The sequence below is a fragment of the Tursiops truncatus genome, chromosome 8 (genome assembly GCF_011762595.2).
Source record: "Tursiops truncatus isolate mTurTru1 chromosome 8, mTurTru1.mat.Y, whole genome shotgun sequence".
NCBI classification, from domain to species: Eukaryota; Metazoa; Chordata; class Mammalia; order Artiodactyla; family Delphinidae; genus Tursiops; species Tursiops truncatus.
Window position 1 is genome coordinate 23,842,871 of NC_047041.1, and position 22,776 is coordinate 23,865,646.

General features: G+C 39.0%; 1 protein-coding gene across 4 annotated transcripts in view; it reads right to left on the reverse strand.

Moving 5' to 3' along the window:
* The window catches only part of DDX10 (DEAD-box helicase 10), a 288,051-nt gene extending 266,353 nt beyond the window's left edge, over window positions 1–21,698 (reverse strand). For 2 of the 4 annotated variants that reach the window (XR_012333339.1, XM_073808238.1), the window contains exons 1-8: window positions 21,417–21,698; window positions 13,806–13,866; window positions 11,463–11,593; window positions 10,256–10,414; window positions 9,081–9,201; window positions 7,569–7,758; window positions 4,546–4,672; window positions 1,500–1,662 (exon numbers count right to left, since the gene is read on the reverse strand). Coding sequence is in view for 3 of the 4 variants with exons in the window: in XM_073808238.1 (XP_073664339.1) it covers window positions 1,500–1,662; window positions 4,546–4,672; window positions 7,569–7,758; window positions 9,081–9,201; window positions 10,256–10,414; window positions 11,463–11,593; window positions 13,806–13,866; window positions 21,417–21,602 (1,138 nt within the window). In the remaining variant the exon portion in view is untranslated. The remainder of the gene's footprint in view (window positions 1–1,499; window positions 1,663–4,545; window positions 4,673–7,568; window positions 7,759–9,080; window positions 9,202–10,255; window positions 10,415–11,462; window positions 11,594–13,805; window positions 13,867–21,416) is intronic. The other 2 variants (XM_033862078.2, XM_073808237.1) reach the window with 1 other exon arrangement.
* Between the last annotated feature and the right edge of the window lie 1,078 nt (window positions 21,699–22,776).

Sequence of the window (22,776 nt, forward strand, 5' to 3'; positions counted from 1 at the left end):
CTAACATATTAAATAACACAACCTAGCTGTATATCTAATAACTACCATAATATCAAAATAGTACTAAGTGTAAATAATATTCCAAGATATCTACAGAAACTGTAATGTAAAATGAAAATATCTATGATTTTCAATTGATGACAAAGTTATAAGTACTACCACAACAGTTCGCTGCTTACATTTATAATTGAAGGAAATGCTAAATCTCAGTTAAAGGTTAGTGAATATGTGTAATTTTTTCCCCATCTAAGTTCACAGACACCCTGAATTCTATCACAGACAAGAAGTGAAGAGCCTTCAATTAAAAGGTTACCTACCAACTATATGACAGTAAACATGTCTATGGAAAGGAGGAGAGGGAAAATAGTGAGACTGGGAAAGGGTACAAAAAGGATTTCAACTACATCTACTAAATATTTGGTTTCTTTAACAAACTGCAAGGAAAATATGACAAAACAGTAATATCTGTTCATTGTGATATATCAATATACAGAATACATGTTATATATGCAATATAATTAATTGCTTATTTTGACCTAAACTATTTTAGGTTCAAAAATCGGGAGGGGAAGGGTGGTATCAGAGTGTAATATAAGTAGATAAAAACATAACTAAAATGTTTCAAAACAGTACATTCAAAACAGTGATGAGGAGCAGGGGGTGGGGGAGGGTAGTTGGAATGAGTTACTGTGGAGCTGAGAAAATAACCTAGAGAGCTTTAAAAATATTCATACTTAACTACTGCTGCTAGTCACATGGGAATGAACTTTATGATGACTGAGATATGCTTTAAAATACTCCCAGAGGGATGGAAGACGGGGAGCTAAGTGGGTGGTCATGAGAAAGATAACTGCTCGAACTGGGTAATATGTATATGAGGGTACTTTAGACTCAATCTCTGTGTATGTTTAAAATTTACCATAATAATTAATGTAATAAAATTAGGTGTTTGAAGAATTCAAATTACCACTTATTTATCCTTATCTTTTGTTCTTGCCTCTATATCCTCTGTAATTACTTCCATACCCCATCCCATCCCCACAAAGCCATCAGTTGTATGATATTATAATGGCTTTTTGAAAGTTTAAACACATTAAATGTAACGATTTTAAAATAAAAATTAGAATGGTTGGAGAAAAGATGTACTTCATTGATTTTTCTTGTTAAGTAAATTATAGTATTTGTCAAAGTTTCCAATTTTCAAAGAAACAATTTTTTTTCACATCTTTAAATTTTTAATTCTCCTTTGATCCTGTAGACTCCTCGGATTCTATGATGTAATTATTATCATGAAACAATAAGAGCACAAAAGATGAAGACATTACAAAAAGTTTCACTGACATATCCTTAGTGTTAGTCATCCCAGTTATCAATTTACTTAATTTTCTTTTATAAAATAAGAAAGCCCAATTATTTGAGTCAAACTATTTGAATTACTGGAATACACCCATTTATAAGCCCATGATCACAGAACATTTTCTCAAAAGAAGTTTTCTTACCCAGCCCCCTGGCTGCAAGATCAGTAGCAAAGAGTACTGCAGCTCTCTTGCCAACAAATTCATCATAGACTTCCATTCTTCTCATCTGCTGCTGTCGACCATGCAGGGCAAGGATAGAAATGCCAGGACGTAGCCGGCAGAATACTCGGTACAGATACTGAACCTAGGCATTTACAGAAAAATGATTTTGGTAGGACTTCTGGGTAGCAGCAGGAAGTAAGCTTGCAAGATGAACAGAAAAATGGATTACAGAGCACAGGTTCATCAATTAAAGTACAGAGCACAGAAAGGGAAATGTAGTCTAGAGCTGTGGTCTTCAAACAAAGCTGTGGTCTTTGAACATTTTTGCTCACATTATTTCCTAAAAGAATTTTGAAAAAAATGTGCCCTCCTTACACTTTTAAGTTAGTATCTGACATTTTTCCAAATTTAAGTGGTTGCAAAGAATATAATTTCTGGTATATTTAAATATATTTTAAAATAAAGACTTACCTCTTATAAATGTATCCAATTGATTCTAAATAGCACAGCAACATGATATCCACCACCAGTTATTTAAAAATAATGGGGAAGGCTACACATGTGTGGGGCAGGACCCGTCAATTTTGCTGCGAACCTAAGACTGCTCTAAAACAAAGTCTTTAAAAAAGGAAGATTACTAACAAAATGTGAGGAACCTCTTCCTTAACAGAAAAATTTTACATCATTTCTTTTCTTCCTTGAATTCATATTTCTATTTCCTGACCTCACAGAATTTTATCTTGTTTTATGCTCGAAAGTCTCTTATTGATCACTTTATCACAATTTGTGATTTTCTACAACAAAACTATGTATATGTAAGTTTTAACTTTAATTTCCTGTAGCCGTAAAGCTGCATTAAAAGTTCTCAGACTCAGGTACTATTATAATTATTAGTACAGAACTGGCCGAAACAAAAAAATGTTAAAATTTGATTTAAAAAACTGTTAAACATAAAAAATAAAATTCTATTATAAATATCTCTCTTAATACATGAGACAAGATAGAGCTGTTGCTTTAGTTTTATTTTTCTTTAGTTTACGTACTTATAAATGAATACCACTGGTTGCTATACTGAGGCAGAGTACAGCATCATTTTATTCCTATTTCTCTAACACAGGTGTTAAGAAAATCTCTTCATGAACATATAGAAAATGGACTGGAAGGGACCTTAACTTTTTGAACTCCTATAAAATATGTCAGAAACATGATGATAAATTACGAATAATTTTATCAGCTAATAACTCCATTAAGTCTTCCTTCGTATTTTGTTGAAAGTAAAGAATGGGAAACCACCTAAATTGCAAAATGACTTGTTACTCCAAAATTAAAGTTATTCACTTTCTCAAACAATATTCTAGTGCTAGGAAGGTTCTCTGATCCTGAGACAATGCCCCAGTAAGACTAGGGATAGAGGCACTCCTGCCTTTCCTTTGTAAAGTTTTTAAAAGGGCTAACATGAAAGCGGAGATGAGAAAGGAGAGCCCACAGACCAGACCACAGATGTACTCTCAGGCAACCCAATCTCAGAAGAGCATATATGGAAATTGAAGAACTATTAAAATGGAAGATCAACCAAGAGGCTAAGAGAAAGTTAAGCACGGTTTAAACTGCACTGTAACATGATGGGTGGTGAGAAGTGGTAAAACTAATGAGAACTGTCAACAGATTGAATATGAGTTGAAGACAAGCAAGAATTAAGGATTCCGTCATTTAATGAGATGCGGAAGAGTTAGAGGGAGCAGAACTTAGGGATAGGAAATCTTAAAACTGCTTTTCCTATGTTAAATTTAAGATGCCCTTTAGACACCCAACTGGAAATATCTAGTAGTCAAGTGGATAAACAAGTTTGGGGCTCAGAAAAGAAGTCAGGGCTTAGGATGTAGATTTGGCAGTTGTTAGAATACAGATGGCATTTAAAGCCATGGAATTAAAGAGGTATAGAAAGAGTATAGCTTGAGAAAGGGCAGAGTATACTCTGCCCACTGTGAAGAGGAAAAGCAGAGTATTACAGAATAAAAACTTTATAAACATTAACTCTTAAAATTATTTCCTTGTACACAGATACGAAAAACATCCTTTCTTTAGAAGATATAAAATTCTAAAAATCTAAAAGAAGTCCTAAAAAATCTGAAGTCATTCTTTACATGGATAAATAATGAGGTTCTGTGCTTTCCCCCAAAAACAGACCACTACTTATCTTCCCCATAAGCTGGAGGAAAACTCACTGCATATTTGCCATGCTAAGCTATTGCAAAAGCTATAAATCTAGAATCAACCTACTATATACCAACAACTACATGTCATCAGGAAATCTGAAATACAGTAGAAGAAAAGTGACACACAAAATCAACCACAGTTTCTTCTCTTTAAGGGAAAAGACCACGTTTTCTTATACATCACTAAATCCGTTACTTATAAGCATATGACTAGTGTTTAAGAAATGCTGATAAACTAAATAAAGATATAAACAAAACACTACAGAATGATAGAGGAAGGTGCAGTTCATTGTCACAAGGGGGTTGGGGAGTGTCAGAAAAGGACTTTCAGATACAACATTTGACCTTAATCTTAAAGGATATTAAATATTCCTCCAGAATTAGGATGGAGGGATGCAGGGAGATCAGCATGAACAAAGATACGGAGGCATGGAAATAAATGGCATATTCAGTTCGGTATTCACGGAGGGTAAGGTAGACATGAGGTTATAAAGACCTCTAGTTAGTCTAGCCATTCAATTGTTGGTTCTACCAATATTTATTGAGGACTACTATGTTCTAAGTATTGTGCTAGGTGCTAACAATACTGAAGTAAAAACGGACAGTTTCTGCCCTTCCTTATTGAGCTTACAGTCTCATCCATGGGTTCCTTTAAAAATGAAGATGCCAAGATTTTCATTATCTACAAATCCCTCCACATTTAGCACTGTATTTATTAAAATAGATAAACAGCATTTTCAAACAGAAATTTGATATTTTAAAAGGGACAATTCAACACGAATAACTTAAGAAAAATAAACACTAGGTACCTCTTTACAACTGGAGAAAAATACAATACTTTTCTTCTTCAGGTGGCTTCTCAAAAAGGAATACAGCACACTTATTTTTTGCTGCAGCTCACAGACTATGTAGTTCTGTTCCAAAGTGGCAGGGGTGCTTATGGAAATGAGAGGGAAAATGTTAAAAATATGCCGTGTTGGTAATTTTGAAACCCAGACCAAAAAACAAATGTTAACAGTGGCATGCCTCTCAAGCAAATTTTTCAGACACACACATACATACATACCCCCAAAAACAACCTCTCTACTGTCCCTTAGGAAATGAATACAACACATGACCAAAATACATACAAAATCCCTTATAATGTATCAAAAATATACATGCAAACAGGGGTCACCTCTGCAAGAGTAGGGTCAAGGATCAACTTAAGGGCATGATGGAACTTGCTGGGCAGATGGTACTGTTCTACTTCTTAGCAGGGCCTTGGGTTACAGAGACATACACATTTATCAAAACTCAGTAAATGTACTCTTAATTTGTTCGTTTGTTCGCACTGTATGTAAATCTTACATCAAAAAAGAAAATCTCTATACAAATACTGAACTCTAGTTAGTGATATGTGTACTGAAATATTTAGGGGAAGTGTACAGATATCTGAAAATTACTTTGAAATGCATCAAAAATAAGATGGGTTGATGTACAGAGGGATGCGTATAGGGTTTTCACTGCAAAATTCTTTCAATTGTGCTGCATGTTTGAAATTTCTCATAATAAAAATGTTGGAGAGAAACATACATGCATCTACTCTTTGAACTAATAAAACTACTTTAAGGATTCTGTTCCAAAAAATAATCTGGTAAAAACACAAAAAGATACAGTATTATTTACAAAGAAAAAAAAAAAAAAGATGGAAATCAACCCATATGTAGTAGAAAACTTGTGTAATGAACTACTGTACACAATAATGTATCACGCAACTGCAAAAAAAGGAATGAGGAATATATATATAGTGCTATGGTATGATCTCTAGGGCATACTGTTAAGTGAAAGAAGCAAAGAAGAATAGTACATAAAATTTGGTATCATTTATCAGAGTGAAGGTATATATACATTCATGCACACACAGGCAACCCTGTGGGTGTATCTGTTTGTATAAAGAGGAAAAAAAAGAGCAACATATAGAAATATAAAGGAAACACACTGGTGTACTTCTTCTACGTATACTCTGATATACAACTCAGAAAGATTCAATCCTGATTTTTCTGGTCCTTTGTAATTTGAGAGTAAATATTCTTTTATGCCTTAAAATATTCTTGACCATAATCTCTCAGGATATATTAACCAAACCGTTAAGTTGCTAAAGGGGAAAATTCAATAATGATATTAAATAAAATTCACAATAGCATCTGCTTTTTATAGTGCTTCTGGTGAATGTGAAATTACAGAGTACTGCAGTCATTATCATATAACCTCCAGTTTTGTAAATTATGTTGCTAAATACCTGTCTTTCAATATGTTTTCTGATAGTCACATTTTTTTACAAATGATGGAACTACTTTCTAGAATCATTTATGAAATAAACAGTTTTTGCATTCATTTTTTTCTAACTCCATGATCTACAGATAATGACCAACTATTATCTACAGAAACTGGGAACAGGGATAATATGTACAATTAATTTACACTTTAGAGACCACCTAATGATTGAAAAATTAGTGTCAGGTAAAGACAAAAACAGGCAGAAAGGAAAGAGCAAAGAGAACAATGAATAAAATCAAAAGACCTAGACAGTCTTTAGATTATCAAATTAATTGTACCAAGAATTTCAAGAGCTGTCTCGACACTAACTTACAAACAAAAACTAGTGTCTACTCAATGGTAAGCCAAGGAGGAAACTGTACCTCAAATATCTCTTGCTATCCCATTCCTAAGGAGTTCTTGATAACCAAAGCTACCAGAACTCAGATTCTCCAAAGTTTATCCACTAGGATCACCTGGAAGCATAGAATCTAGCCTCTTCTCAGGCTTTTTTTAATCCTAGACATCCATTGGTTGAACAAGGTCAAGGTGGGCCTCAATGCCCATATCCCCTGTATTTAAAGACTTTCCAAGAAACCCAATTTGTTTTCCCAATATATTTCTTTTTAGACTAACATTTCACAGCAAGAAATGAAAGTTAAGATAGAGATGATGGTAGAGGTGAGTCCATATTGAGATCTTCAATACAGATTCAATTTAAATTCACTGGAAAACATTTCTGGAAGTCAAGTATGTCCACAGTCTGCATGTATGTGCGTATGATTCATACTAAACATATATACACTTCCAGCAGTCATAATATCAAAATACACTTTAAAACATATTTCCCCCAACCCATTTATACCTCTCTCTCTCTCTCTCTCTCTCTCACACACACACACACGCACACACCTTTTACTGTCACATAGACACACACACCTTACTTTCCAGTTTTAGTGAGACCAACACAAAACATTGCTGCAATGTTTTAAACAGAAAGGTATTTTGCTAAATATTAATACAGTTGATAAAATGTGTTCCATAGCACATTAGTCCTGCATAATACATTAGTCCCGCATAATACAGCTAAAAAGAATGATTCTGTACCAAAATAATTTCAGTAAATGCAGAAAGCTTTATTCATCTCCCACTGCTTTGAAGAATCACAATGTCCAAGAAAATATTAAAGGTTCTGAGAAGTCTTGAAGAACACTGCTTTACCTTAACTCAACATTTGCTATTTATCTATCTAGGTATGCATTTCCCCACCTCACCCCTATTTTATGGGGGAATTTGTTCCCCACACCACATTTTGGAAAATATTGCATTAGAGTAGTCACACATTTAAAGGTGCATAGAGAATTTAAATAATTTTTACCAATATACTTTCTATGCTTTGCATATTTAATCAACAATATAAAATAATGTTTTCTTTCCTAGAAAAGTAGTATTAATTTGAAATGTCAAATTCTTAATCTAAAAAGAGAGAACACTGATTGTGATTGAATCAAATATGGTTTCAAATAGTACATACCTGTATTTTGCTTTTTCATGAACCCAAACATACTCAGGGTTTTTCAAACTCAAGCGTGCAAGGTCCTTTACAGATTTGGTTTGTGTAGCTGAGAAAAGCAAAGTCTGACGTTTCTTGGGAAGGTTTTCAATAATAGCATTCATGGTATCAGCAAAGCCCATATCCAAGATTCTATCTGCTTCATCAAGAACTAAAAAGAGAGATGCAAGTTGAACAACAATATTTAAGATACACGTTAGGCTAAATGTAATATGGTATTCTGCACTGGATTCTAGAATAGAAAAAGGACATTCGTGGAAAAACTGGTAAAATCGAAAAAAAGTCTGTATATTAAATAAATATGCCAATGTTAATCACTTAGTTTTGGCAAAGGTACCAAAGTTATATAAGATGTTACACTGGGGGAAAATGAGGGACGGAAGGATATAGAGGAACGTTCTGAACTATCACTGCAACTTTTCTATAAATCTAGAATTATTCCGAAGTTGATTTTAAAAAATACACATTAGGTAACATCATAAGTAGATGTACCTTAAAAGATAACTCTTAGCAGTGTCAAATACTGAGGTGTCTAATTTCATACAGAAAAGAGGGCTTATCTCTTTCTATTTTGATTTAAAAATGGTCTCAGTGAAAACAGTAATTCAAAAAGTTACATGAAGCAGAAACTAACACACCATTGTAAAGCAATTATACTCCAATAAAGATGTTAAAAAAAAAAAAGTTACACGTACCACAATGTTCACTGCAGCACTACTGACAATAGCCAGGACATGGAAGCAACCTAAATGCCCATCAACAAATGAATGGATAAAGATGTGGCACATATATACAATGGAATATTACTCATCCATAAAAAGGAATGAAATTGAGTTATTTGTAATGCGGTAGATGGACCTAGAGTCTGTCATACAGAGTGAAGTAAGTCAGAAAAAGAAAAACAAATACCGTATGCTAACGCACACATACGGAATCTTAAAAAACAGTACTGATGAACCTAGTGGCAGGGCAAGAATAAGGGTGGAAATGTAGAGAACGAACTTGAGGACACAGGGCAGGGGAAGGGGAAACTGGGACAAAGTGAGAGAGTAGCATTGAAAATATATACACTACCAAATGTAAAATGGATGCCTAGTGGGAAACTGCTGCATAGCACAGGGAGATCAGCTTGATGCTTTGTGACGACCTCGAGGGGTGGGATAGGGAGGGTGGGAGGGAGGCTCAAGAGACAGGGGATATGGGGATATATGTATACATGTAGCTGATTCACTTTGTTATAGAGCAGAAACTAACACAACATTATAAAGCAATTATACTCCAATAAAGATATTAAAAAAAAAAAAGTCTGAGTTGTACTCTCTGGATTTAGAACCATATGCCAAAAAATTGCTTCAAGTTATTCTCAGATTTTTAGTCACAATATTTATTCAATAAAATATTTCTATCATTAAAATTTATGAGCACTCACTCCTAAGCCTGAGATTTTTTTCATTAGAGATATATTAGACTCACCTAACATCTGGAGATTGGTAGCATGAAAACATATCGTTTCATCCATGTGTTGAAGAAGTCGACCCGGTGTGCAAACAAGTATATTTATGTTATTGATCCTCTCAGCTTCGTGTTTCAGATCCTGAAAACAGTTGTTTCTTTTGATTACACAGACCCATCACTGAGCAGCCTGTGTAGCAAAACTATACAAGCCATCTGCATGTGGCATTTCATCATAGCAATGTAAATACTCTAGAAGTAAATGTAATTTCTCCCTTCTATTTTTATAGCACATCCAAATTTCTGGGCTAAAAAAAAGTCCTTAGTGAAGACCTAAGGAGTTCAGAGCTCCTCTAGATTCTTAATCCTATCTGGGATTTTGAAGCCAAGAAAAATATATGACTGCTCCAAGTCTTTATTTCCTCCTGTGTCTGCCAGAACCCACTTAAAAACTAGAATTATACCCATTCTTTTAAGTCAGAACCCAGGGGCACTGAACAGGCTCTCTGACACCACTCACTGCACTTCATGGACTGAAAACAAGAGCTGACTTCTCCACATTCTAGAATATCTCTCCTCGAAAGAAGAGCCACAGAATGTTAGTTGTTAGAGCTGGGTGATAGGTACATGAGTATGTGAGGGCTTGTGATACTCTTCCTTTTTTGTGCATATTTGCATATAAATTCAAGAATTCCTCACAATCTAGAAGAGACTCTAGCCAAGACAAGTAGTCCAGGTAAACCAGAAGAAAGAGAAGTGGAGCAGCAGGCTTTACTATAACCTAAAATAAACACTCCTCAAAACTACCTTCTACCTTCCTTTCTTCTGCTGCTGACCCAGCAATGTTCTGAATTATTCAACCTCCTAGATACTTTATTGAAAGGAACTAGTCTACATACTGAAATGTACCTTTTCCAATGAATATTAACAAATAGATTTACAGGCTAATTAGAATTAATTAGTCTCAGAGAATCTGATCAATCCAGATACCCTGACAAAACAGATTTTCTGGACCTGCAAAACTGACAAACATATTCTGGATGATAGTGACCACACCAGGATGCTGCCACCTCCTGTCTAAGGGGCCAGCCTCTGTTTAGATGATATCTCTACCTCTTCCCAGTCAACTGCCACAGTGCTCCAACATAAATAAGTTATAGAAGGAAAGAAAGAAGGACAAGGACAAAAAGACAAACCTTTCCGCCAATGATGAGGCCAGCTGAAAAGTCATGATTCTTCCCTACTTTTCGGAGAACCTCAAAGGTCTGATAGGCCAGTTCTCTTGTAGGTGATATAATCAGAGCCCCCAGCCCATCTGCTGAGGTCCACTGCAGACGATACAAGCCTTCCAGCACCTCAAAAAAGAACAAATTCACGTTCAATAAGTCCTTTAGAGAGGCAACTTTTTGACTCCTGAGTCAATCTTGCCCCCCCAAATCAAAGGCACCTTCCAAGCAGAAAGTATACCTGTCATGAGTCTTAATCAGAAAGAAGAAACTGTTTGCTTTGTTTTTTCTTTTTCTTCTATGCACCAGAAGCATCCTCCCCCAATCATAGAGGAAAAGAAGCCCCATGGCAGTGCAGATGCTACCAGAGACATGCCATGAGATGACAATCAGTGAAAGGTCTGTATAGCCCACAGTCCATTAAAACAGATTTCAGAAAAATATTTGTCACCATTTTCTGAACAGAAACCACATTAAAATAAACTCTGTGTAACTGCCGTAGTTATACAGTGACTGAATTTTCTAGTTGTAGAAAGATGTTGTTATAAAAAATAGAATTTAAGAGAAAAATGTTTTTTTAACACTTGGAACAAAAAATCAAATGTGATTTTTCTGAGCTGATTATTTAGCAGGAATTAAAAATTACGAGACCAACTGCATAACAGATATAAGTGAATTCCTAAGAGGCTCTATTGTTCTACTGCTATAAAAGATAGATATCAATGTCCTGGAAAATTCTCAATGAATGACCCAATTTCCTTAAAGTGAGCAATTTTTAGCTTTATCCTAAACAGGTGGCAAGTATAAATGCGATTGGCAGGTTTGCAAGGGTGAGTACAGAAACAGCCTTCCCTGCCATGCCACCGGGCTCATTGCAGAGAGCCCGCCACCCTGGAACCTGCCACCCCCACATCCTTCAGGAATTCAGGCTTGTCGGCACACGATAATTCATTCATTCAGTAAGTTATTGAGTGCCCATCATGTGCAAGGTGCTGTGCTAGGACATGGGGGATACAGTAGAGAACAAGACAGATGTGGCACCAGTCTGATAAAGCTTGCATTCTAGCCAGGGAAACCCAACATGAAACAACTCTTCACATAGTTATTTCTATCTAGGCACAGAATGTTTTAAAATCATATAACAAAGGATCTGACCCAACATGAAAAAACTACTTACTGGAACAAGGAAAGCCAAAGTCTTGCCAGATCCAGTTTTGGCAGCTCCAAGGACATCTTTACCTCGCAATGCCAACCCAATGGTCTGCTTCTGTATCTCAGTTACCAAACGGTACTGCGCTTCTTGCAAACCTGCCAGTATGGACAGGAAGAAAATGACACTTTAGAGCATCCCTGTAGAACAGTACTATGGGCTGAATTGGGCACCCCCTCAATCGCAGAATTCATATGTTGAACCCCTAACCCCCAGTACTTAGAATGTGACTGTATTCAGACACAGGTGATTAAAGAGGTGATTAAGTTAAAATGAGTCCATTAGGGTGGGCCCAAATCCAATCTGACTGATGTCTTTATAAGGGAAAATTCGGACACAAAAACCACTAGGGTGTGAGTACACAGAGGGACAACTACTTTGAGAGGCAGCAGAGGGCAACCATCTGTAAGCCAAGGAGCGAGGCCTGGAGCATATCCTTCCATCATGGCCCTCAGAGGAAACCACCCCTGCCAGCACCTTGATCTTAGACTTCTGACCTCCAGAACAATGAGAAAATAAATTTCTGTTGTTTAAGCCACCTAGTCTGTGTTATTTTGTTCTGGTGGCACTAGCAAATCAATACAAAAGGTGACACATTTTTGTTTATTCTCTTGCTTATTTTAAACATTTTAATTATTCAGAGGCCCTGGCACCTTGGTTTTTTACTACTGTTTTTTAACCAGTCCAGAAAGAATGAGAATGACAAATTGGTAAAGCTTAAATAAATTAATATTGTTTCTTGTTATAGGTTTTCATGATATCAAAATAAGAGTTTTTTTAATTTTATTTTTTTATATAGCATGATTTTTTTTGTTTTAGTTTTTGTTTTGCAGTACACAGGCCTCTCACTGTTGTGCCCTCTCCCGTTGTGGAGCACAGGCTCCGGACACGCAGGCTCAGCGGTCATGGTTCACGGGCCCAGCCACTCCACGGCACGTGGGATCCTCCTGGACCAGGGCACGAACCTGTGTCCCCTGCATCCGCAGGCGGACCCTCAACCACTGCACCACCAGAGAAGCCCGCATGTTCTTATTAGTTATCTATGTGATACATATTAGTGTATATATGTCAATCCCAATCTCCCAATTCATCCCACCACCACCACCCCCCGCTTTCCCCCACTTGGTGTCCATACGTTTGTTCTCTACATCTGTGTCTCTATTTCTGCCTTGCAAACTGGTTCGTCTGTACCATTTTTCTAGGTTCCACATATATGTGTTAATATATGATATTTGTTTTTCTCTTTCTGACTTACTTCACTCTGTATGACAGTCTCTAGGTCCATCCACGTCTCTATCAATGACCCACTTTCTTTCCTTTTTATGGCTGAGTAATATACCATTGTATATATGAACCATACCTTTATCCGTTCGTCTGTCAATGGGCATTCAGGTTGTTTCCATGACCTGGCTATTGTAAATAGTGCTGCAATGAATACTGGGGTGCATGTGTCCCTTTTTTGTTGTTGTTGTTGCGGTAAGTGGGCCTCTCACTGTTGTGGCCTCTCCCGTTGCAGAGCACAGGCTCCGGACACGCAGGCTCAGCGGCCATGGCTCACGGGCCTAGCCGCTCCACGGCATGTGGGATCTTCCTGGACCGGGGCACGAACCCGTGTCCCCTGCATCGGCAGGCAGACTCTCAACCACTGCGCCACCAGGGAAGCCCCTGCATGTGTCTTTTTGAATTATGGTTTTCTCTGGGTATGTGCCCAGTAGTGGTACTGCTAGGTCATATGGTAATTCCATTTTTAGTTTTTTAGAGAACCTCCATACTGTTCTCTATAGTGGCTGTATCAATTTACATTCCACCAACAGTGAAAGAGGGTTCCCTTTTCTCCACACCCTCTCACAATTGTTGTTTGTAGATTTTCTGATGATGCCCATTCTAACCGGTGTGAAGTGATACCTCACTGTAGTTTTGATTTGCACTTCTCTAATAATTAGTGATGTTGAGCAGCTTTTCATGTGCCCCTTGGCCATCTGTATGTCTTCTTTGGAGAAATGTCTATTTAGGTTTTCTGCCCATATTTTGACTGGGTTGTTTGTTTTTTTAATATTGAGCTGCCTGAGCTGTTTATATATTTTGGAGATTAATCCTTTGTCCGTTGATTCATTTTCAGATATTTTCTCCCATTCTGAGGGTTGTCTTTTCGTCTTGTTTATAGTTTCCTTTGCTGTGCAAAAGCTTTTAAATTTCATTAAGTCCAACAAAATAAGACTTTTTTCAGGTTAAACTTTCTCTAAACATTTTTCCATTTAAAAAAAGCATCAAGAAATCCAACAATATGTCCCAAGATCACCATGAACCTACCTTTCAGTGTTTTTTTGGACAAGGGGAAATCTGAAAATCTTGTAATTTCATTTACATTTATCTGAAAAGTAAAAGGGGACTATGTGAGATAAGGCAAAATAACATACTGCATAATTCATTTATTTTACAACAAAACTAATTTTTGTCTACATTGTGCTGCCTAGCGCATCCTTGGTACTGCGGTATTGAATTCAATCATCACTTCTAAATAAAAACTATCATTCCTTCTGAAAAGAAATATGCCTTGAAGAAGCTATCATCAAAAATATAACTCTGTAACCATTTCAACTGGTTAAAAAAAAAAACTTCATTCACTCAACACACACACACACACACACACACACACACACACACACACCTACCTTCAATATCTTCGAACACCTCTAAAATGTTAACAATACAATAAGTCATCATCACATCAATTTTACGAAGAAAATTTCCCTTCATCCCATCCTTCAAAGAATATCAGTCTAGGAAGTCAAGGGCAAAATGACTATAAACCACAGACCACGATGAGAAAACTTCTCTTTACACACTTTGGAGACTAACTTGAAGTTAGGTGCAGAAATATATCTTGCTAGCACAAACCTTTCAAACGCAACCTGACAACTACTCGTTTGGGGGTATACTGGAGGAGGGGTATTATTTAACAATAACCAGGGAAAGTGTCTCTGTCATGAGCTGAAGTCACAAAAAGTAACATTTTGCCCTTTAACTTTACATTACCTAAATGTTCATCACTGATGTTCTTCATTAGCATAAACCCAATTTTCTGAATTTCATTTCGGATGCTCAGGAGAATTATTTTATCATAGATGCTGAAAGTAGGAACTACTCAGATCTGGGAATGTGCTGCCAAATTATTCATGATTCACAAAAGGGGAAAGCTGCATTTGTAAGGTTCATTTATTAAAATTACACTCCAGGCAGTAAAGGGATGACAGCTTGGATTTCATTTCAGTCTATAGATTCTTAATGTAGTCCAGACAGGGTTATTCTCTGGCCTCAAATGATGAAAACATAATTATTAAAACATTGCCTTAATCCCTACAACTCATTCCAGATAACACTGGAGAGGAGGCAGAATCAGTGTACGAACAGTAGAAGGAGAAAATTTTATTCAAATAATATCCTGTCCTATCAAGGAACCTAAATTAGGAGGTAAGTAATCTCCCAAACCAGACAATAAAATCAGATGCGGTCCACCCTGCACTTGTGGTATTATCAGCTAAAAATCTGTTTTCACAGCAAGTAGAATGCTTACAGGAGCTAGACGGGCAACACACTCTTTAATCCCCATCATAGATACAGCCCACAGGCAAAGTGGGCTACTCAGACAAAGGACTGCATATCTTTCTAAAGTCTATCAACCTCCTAAAGGGAAAGTCTGGAAGAAACAAACTATTCCAGTACTCTACCAACCATTACAACATAAAACTGCACACTATACGCTTAGAAAGAGGTCACCAAAGAAACAAAAAGGACATTTTTTACTCCACTGATTTCTAGAACAAGGGTCAGCAGACTATGGCCCACAAGCCCAATCTTTTCTTCCCTGTTTTTGTAAATACAGTTTTACTGGAGCACAACTACAACCATTTATTTACATACTGTCTATGTAGTTGTGCCAGAGACCATATGGCCCACAAAACTTATATTCACTGTCTTAATATTCACAACTACAACCATTCATTTACATACTGTCTATGTAGTTGTGCCAGAGACCATCTGGTCCACAAAACTTAATATTCACTATCTTAATATTCACAGAAAAATTCTGCCAACCATGTTCTAGAAGACTGTCAATTATAGTCCAAGGAACACTAGGAAGCCACAGCAGAAGATGGCTATGGTTCCTACAAAAAAAATAAAACTCTCTTTCCCCTTCCCTTCATCCTTTTCTTTTCTTAGAAAAAAAATCACTCTTAGAAAAATCATAACATCTCTATCAATCAAAACCTCTAAAAATCTGTATCATCATTCTTCTGAAATCAAAGAACAGATCTTTCAGTGACGGTACTTATTAAGAACGTCCCAGCATTGGTGGAAAAGTTAGAGGGGGCAGAGGAAAGGAGAACAGGGTGGATATTACTTAACCACTCTCTTATACTTCTTCCAACTGTCTTTTTTTCACAAATGTGAATGATGCTTTTACATCCCGAAGCAGGGAGGAAAAAGTATTTAAAACTTCCTAAAATGCTCCACCTATTGCAATCAAGAGAAGAAAAGCAATCTACTTCAAATTACACCAGACCAAATTCTGATTAAGGAAAAACCAAAATCAGATTAGAAAGCAGAGTTCCTATATAGCATAGCTGATTACAATAAAAAATCTAAATGAATCCTAGGTGAGGAGAGCTTGAGTCATTCAGCAAGTGAAAACCATTACTAAACAACTAGTTCAACATTTCTCCATAAGCTTCAATCCCCAGCTCTCCATCAGCCCCTCTAGAACACACACCCTACACAGTGGCCTTAGAAATAAGCCACCCAGAGTTCCCACTTCGGGAAGAGAGCTGACTGATAAATGCCAGCTGTCACCGCTCTAGAGCCACCACTGAAAAAGCCATGCCTGCCTGGCCTGCACCCAGTCAATGACCAAGCACAGCAGCAGTACCCATTCCCGCAGGACAGAGGATTCCTCTATGCGCAACTTTGGTTTGAGGACATCCTGTCAGCTTTCTGAAAACAGTGTTGCAGCCTACGCGCCTCCTACCCCCTCCTCCTGTCCTCTTTCCTTTCCCTCCCTATTCCTGTTCCCTCTCCTTTACCTTTACAGACACTTTCCCCCAATAAATTCCAATTCACTTAACCCCATCTTGGCATCTGCCTCTCAGAGGACCCAAGATCTAGACTATACCAACAGTCTAGCCTCCAGACCCTTTACAGTTTGGATATATTCTCTAATTGTCCCCTGAAACTCACCATTGCCTCTAGATAAAGCTTTTAAAGACAGCCTCTATATAAGTTTCCTACTGTTGCTGTAACAAATTACCAAGAACAGTGGCTTAAACCAATATAAATTTATTACTTACAATTCTGGAAGTCAGAAGTCCAAAACCAGTCTTACTCAACTAAAATCAAGGAGTTGGCAGGGCTGCATTCTTTTGGGTAACTTTAGGAGAGAATCCATTTCCTTGCTTTTTCCAGCTTCTAGAGGCTGCCCACATTCCTTGGCTTATGGCCCCCTCCCATCTTCAAAGCCAGCCAGCATGGACAGTCAAGTCTCTCACTTCACAGTGCTCTGACACTGACTCTTCTGCCTCCCTCCTCCACACTTAAGGGCCCTTGGATGATTACACTGGGTCCACTTGGATAATCCAGATCAACCAACATATTTTAAAGTCAGCTGATTAGCAACCTGAATTACCCCTTGCCATGTAACTTATTCACAGGTCTGAGGATTAGGATGCTGACGTCTTTAGGAGGTCATTATTCTACCTACTACAGCCTCCAAAGCCATTCAGTCTACTTTCAATCCTCTTCTTCAACCTCATCTGAAGCCAATTTTGGAACACATATCACACACACTCCAAGGAGTATGTCCCCCTCAAAGAACACCATGTATTTTCACATCTTTTTGTATCTCCTCTTGTTGCTCCCTCCACCTACAATGTCCTTGCCAATCTTTTCCACCTGGAGAACACATCATTCAAGAACTGGCTCCACTCATGGCTACCACAAACTGCTGTACAGTTCATGTCCTACCCAAAGGCATCTGGTAAGGCTGAGGTGTGGGAGCTGAAATCCAGCCCACTTTCAGCGCCACCAGCCAGGCCTGAGGCTGCAACCACCAGGAAGAAGGGTAGCGTGCCCAGTGGAAAAACCTTTCTCTAAGTCATCTGGCCAGAAAGGGCTCTGCACAGAATAACTCAACCTTTTTCCCCAATTACACCATCCTCTAACTCCAGAGCACTGCACATATTTACTAGCATTACATCTGTCAAAATGTATCAACCCCATCCCACCTCCCTTGAGATACAGACAGGTATTTTTTTTCCACCGATTTTTACCTAAGCCTCAACAACAACCTGTCAAAATGTTCCAAAATGTCTCTGAATCAAATTGTTCAGTATTTCACCAGTGAGGCTACTGAGAACCACCTGTGCACTGTCCACTGTAATAAAACTTCTATGCACAAATTCTACCATCTGAGAGCCATATGGTAGGGTCTGCCCCTTTTTACATACAATCTTCTCTGGTTGTATTCTAGTATTGCTAGCCATGGCAACTGATTCCATACTGCATTTATTTCTTAAGAAAATATTTCTAAAACTTAAAAAAAAAAAACAGAACAATACTTAGCAGGAAAAAAAATGTTCCTTCAACTTAGTGAAAAGATTGGGATTTAAACATTTGTGCAACACAGTAAAGCATGGTGGTCTGGAGCCCTGGCATCAGACCTATACCCGCTGGATTAGAACTTTTCCCCTTACTATCAATAGCATTTTCACTTCCTGTTCAATGTAGTGCAAATTATTTAGCCTTGCTGTGTCTTAAAGTTTCCTCACTTATATAATGGGGACTATCTCATAGGGTTGTTTGTTGTGAGAATATGGCAAATCAACATGTATAAAAGCTTGATAAATGTTAATAATTATTATTAAAACAAGAGACCAAAAAGAACGGACCCACGTTACCGAGCAGAATAAAGCCACCTGGAAAAGGTCAGTGTGCACCAAACATCTAAACACTAAAGGTCTTCTCAAGGACAAGCACTGTGGGACCCATCTTTGGGGAGAGCAAAGCAGGTATATCATAAAGAAATTTGGCGAGTCAACACCTGAACTGAGTGAGATTTAAACCAGGTCTGCCTGACCACAAATAACTTACTCTTTCACTGGACTAGAACACGCTGACACATTGAAGTGTTTGACCACTTTTCTGAAAATAACTGTGAGCCAAGGAAGGGTTTTAATCAGGAGTAAAACAATTGGATCTCATCTTGGAAATAAACATTCTAGCAAATATGGAGGACAGATTAGAAGGCAGTAAGGCCTAAGGGACAAATCCCACCACCTGTTTTAGTAACTGAAGTTTTGCTATGCCCATTTAAGTATTTCCATGGCAAGCTTTTGTGTTACAATGGCAGAGTTGAGTAGTTCCACCCTTACAACCTGCAAAGCTAAAACCATTTACTGTCCTGTCCTTTACAGGAAAAGTCTGCTGACCCATGTTACAAGCAATAGCTACTGTAGTAACCCAGGCAAGAGATGATGGAGCCTGAACTAAGGCATAGCACTGGCGATGGAGAAGCATTTGAGAAATTTAAGAAGCAGAGTTAATCACCACTGTGACTAACTGAATGTAAGAGTGGTAAGACGGAGGCCTCTAGGATTACTCCTAGGTTTCTAGCTCATCAGTCTGCTTAAGTGGTGGGGGCTAGGATGGGGTAGCTTAAATAATGGTCCCCAAATATGCCCATATCCTAATCTCCGGAACTGTGGATATTATCTTACATGACGAAAGAGACTTTGCACAGTAACTAACGATCTTGAGATGGGGAGATTATCCTCAATTATTTGAGTAAACCCTTAATGTGATCAAAAGTACCCTTACAAAAAAAGGATACAGGTAGATTTGACATAGAACAGGAGAAGGCAGTGTGTCCATGGAGGCAGAGACTGGAGTAATGCAGCCACAGGCCAATGAATACGTCCACCAGAAGCTAGAAGCAGCAAGAAACAGAATTTCCCCTAGAGCCTCTAGACGGAGTGTGTCCCCACTGACACCTTGATTTCAGCCCAGTGAAATTGATTTCAGACTTCTGGCTTCCAGAACTGTAAGAGAACAAATTCCTGTTGTTTTTAGACAACAAATTTGTGGTAATTTGCCATGGTGGCAATACGGAAATAATACACAGGATTGTGAATTTAGAAGACAAAGATAATGAACTCAGTTTTAGATCTGCAGCATTTAAGGTATCCTATGACACAAATAAAGACATCCAGCACAGTCAGAAAAAAAAAAAAAAAGGATATGAACTCAGAAGAGCTCTGGGTAGAATGCAAGAAGGAAGAGTCACAAGAATAAACCTTGGGATTACACAAGATAAGAGAACAGAGTGAGAAGAAGCAAGGGATGAGGCTCTCCTCCTGAAGTAATTCCAGTCAGATGAAGAAGGGCCCAAAATGCAATCTGACAGTAATTTACCTTACAGTGGCTTCTTGAGGTGCTGTGTATACAGCAGCAGTAATAATGTAACAGGTTATATATGGAATATTTATGCGTCAGGCATTGTGCAGAATACTTTACATGCATTCTTACTAACTGCCCATAACTTATAAGGTAGATATTATTATGCCTTTTAAAGACAAGAGAAGCAAAGTAACTTGCCCAAAGTCACTCATCGGGCAACCAAAAGCCAGAATCAAATCATCATCTAAACTTAAAAGCCCAAAACAAACTCTAAGCTCCATCTAACCTTACTTTTGATCTAATAGTTGTTTAAAGAAAAGCTATACCAGCATGACACATGATGACTTTAATTCCAGATATATTCCATATGTTAAATCCCCGATTACACTGCACTAGAAGGGGGCAATCACTGAAAGGCTACGTGAGGTGGGTGAAGGCCAACAGACGTGGAATTTAGGAGGAAGGAAAAGAAGGGGTAGTGGCAGCCCCAAGAAGCGTGAGCTGGGAAGAGATCTAGAAGTCAAAATGATAACTACAGGGGCTTCCCTGGTGGCGCAGTGGTTGAGAGTCCGCCTGCCGATGCAGGGGACACGGGTTCGTGCCCCGGTCCGGGAAGATCCCACATGCCGCGGAGCGGCTAGGCCCGTGAGCCATGGCCGCTGAGCCTGCGCGGCCGGGGCCTGTGCTCCGCAATGGGAGAGGCCTCAACAGTGAGAGGCCCGCATAACGCAAAAAATTGAAAAAAAAGAAAAAAGAAAATGATAACTACAGGATAACTACTACATTCATCTGGGAACATCAGCTACATTGTGGGATGGCAGGTACCAGAAACAGACCATGAGTCCAGCTTTTCTATAGCAATTATTGGATGGGGACATGAAACAAGTAGAAAAAATAAGCATAGGAAGGATGGTGATGAGAGATGCAAGACTAGCATAACGATTAAAAGCAAAGGCTTTGGAATCAGAAAGACATGAGTCTAGGTTCCAGACAAGTTTCTTACCCTCTTGGAGCCTCAATGTTCTCATCTGTAAAATGGAAATAAGACCCAATGCCTCAGATCAAGTCAAATAATTAATGGGAAGCACATGGTGAGTGGCTTAAAATGTGTCATTATTTACCATTACTGTTGTTAGTATTATTTTTATGAATATTTCTAATACCTATTATAGCAATTAATCTCCCTATGCTTAAGTACCACTGCATTTCCATCATTTTATCAAGACAAGTGTGGTGAGCAGAAGAGCGGCCTGGACGGTCAGGAGGCCTGGGTTGTGGCACCCAGCAGCCCACCTGTGGCCTCAACAGGGCCCCGGGTGGCACCTCTCACCCCACTCCCTTCTCCGGAACTAACGGCTTGCTCCCCAGGCAGGGTACCAGTGACAGGTCGGCCCCCTCGTCTGTGCAGCCCAGCGCGGCAGGGACATGTAGCCCCGTAGCCGGCCCGCGCCCCCTCCCCGGCGCCGGCCTCACCTTCTCAAAGTTCTGCATGAGGCGGCTGATAACCTCGCGCTCGACCTGCCACTCGGGCTTCTTCAGCTGCTTCCTCAACTGTTTTTTTTGGCTCTGCTTGTGGCTGTGTTTCTTCTTCCAACGATTGAAGCTCCGCACCGGGTCAGGCCGAGCTCCTGGACCCTGAGAGGCGGAAGTTTTACCCATCGCGGCGGTGGCGACAGCGCACACGGTGCCCAAACACGAGATCAGGCCAGGAGGACGTACGGCACTAAGACGACGAGGAACCAGCGTGGGGAAAGAGGACGACTACGCATACGCGAAACCACAAGCCCGCCCCCGGGCTTTCGAAACGTGGGCATGCGCGGTGTTCACAGCTAGAAAAAAGTGGGCGGTGATTGGCGACTCGGAATCCACAGAGCGGAGCGGAGCAGGCTCGGGGGAAACGGAAACCGGGCAATCTGAGGAAGAGGGCGGGGCTGAGTGGTTCCTAAAGCACGCCGGCGCTTTAAATACACGCATGCGTGCTGATTGCTGTTACTATGGTGAGGTCGTACAACTTAATACTTAAAGGCCGTAACTTTGCTCTGGGTTTTCCTTCGCGAACCGGGCGCTACCACCACTGCGCGCCCCTCCACCCCCCGCCACACACACACACACACACAGACACACACCGCCCCACCCCCCCGCCACACACACATATACACACACCCATCTGTGAATTATAATTGTGATCCTCGTTTTGCATGTTTCAGCCCAGGGAGCCGAATGGTTTGCCCCAAAATCAAACAGCTAGTTAACAACTTCTGATTTCTGTCCGCTGCAGGGTAACTCCGTAGGAATAAAAATGAATATTCTGTATTCTTCTTATGTCCTTCTGTGTTTTCCCCTTTTTCTAGCCCGTCAGACTGTAGCTGCAGCAGTAGGGAACTGGAGCAGGGTCAAATTGAATTGCCTTAAAAGGCTATCATGAAGACAAAATAAGTAAAAATAAAGAATTAAAAGAAAAGTTATTTGCAAGTTGGCCATTTAAGTGAATTGGCTTTCAGTGAATTGGTTTTTCTGGTACATTTACCTAGAGCACAAATATACACTAGAGAGGAGTGAGGGCAGAGTTGTGGCAAGGAAAACAGGGAAATTAAGTTCAAAGTTCCCATGCAGAGTATTTGGACCCTCAAATTCCCCTTCCAACCCCACAAAGCCAGATGAATGCCCAAACCACAAGCCCATTCCCTAAACAGAGGATGGAGGGTGAGGGAGTGGGGGAGCGGGTGAACTGGAAAATCTCCACACTCAAGAATCACTAGATGTGGTAGAGAGTAAAGCTCAATATGGAGAGGTTATATAAAAGTATGTATACATCCACTAAAAGTTAAAAATA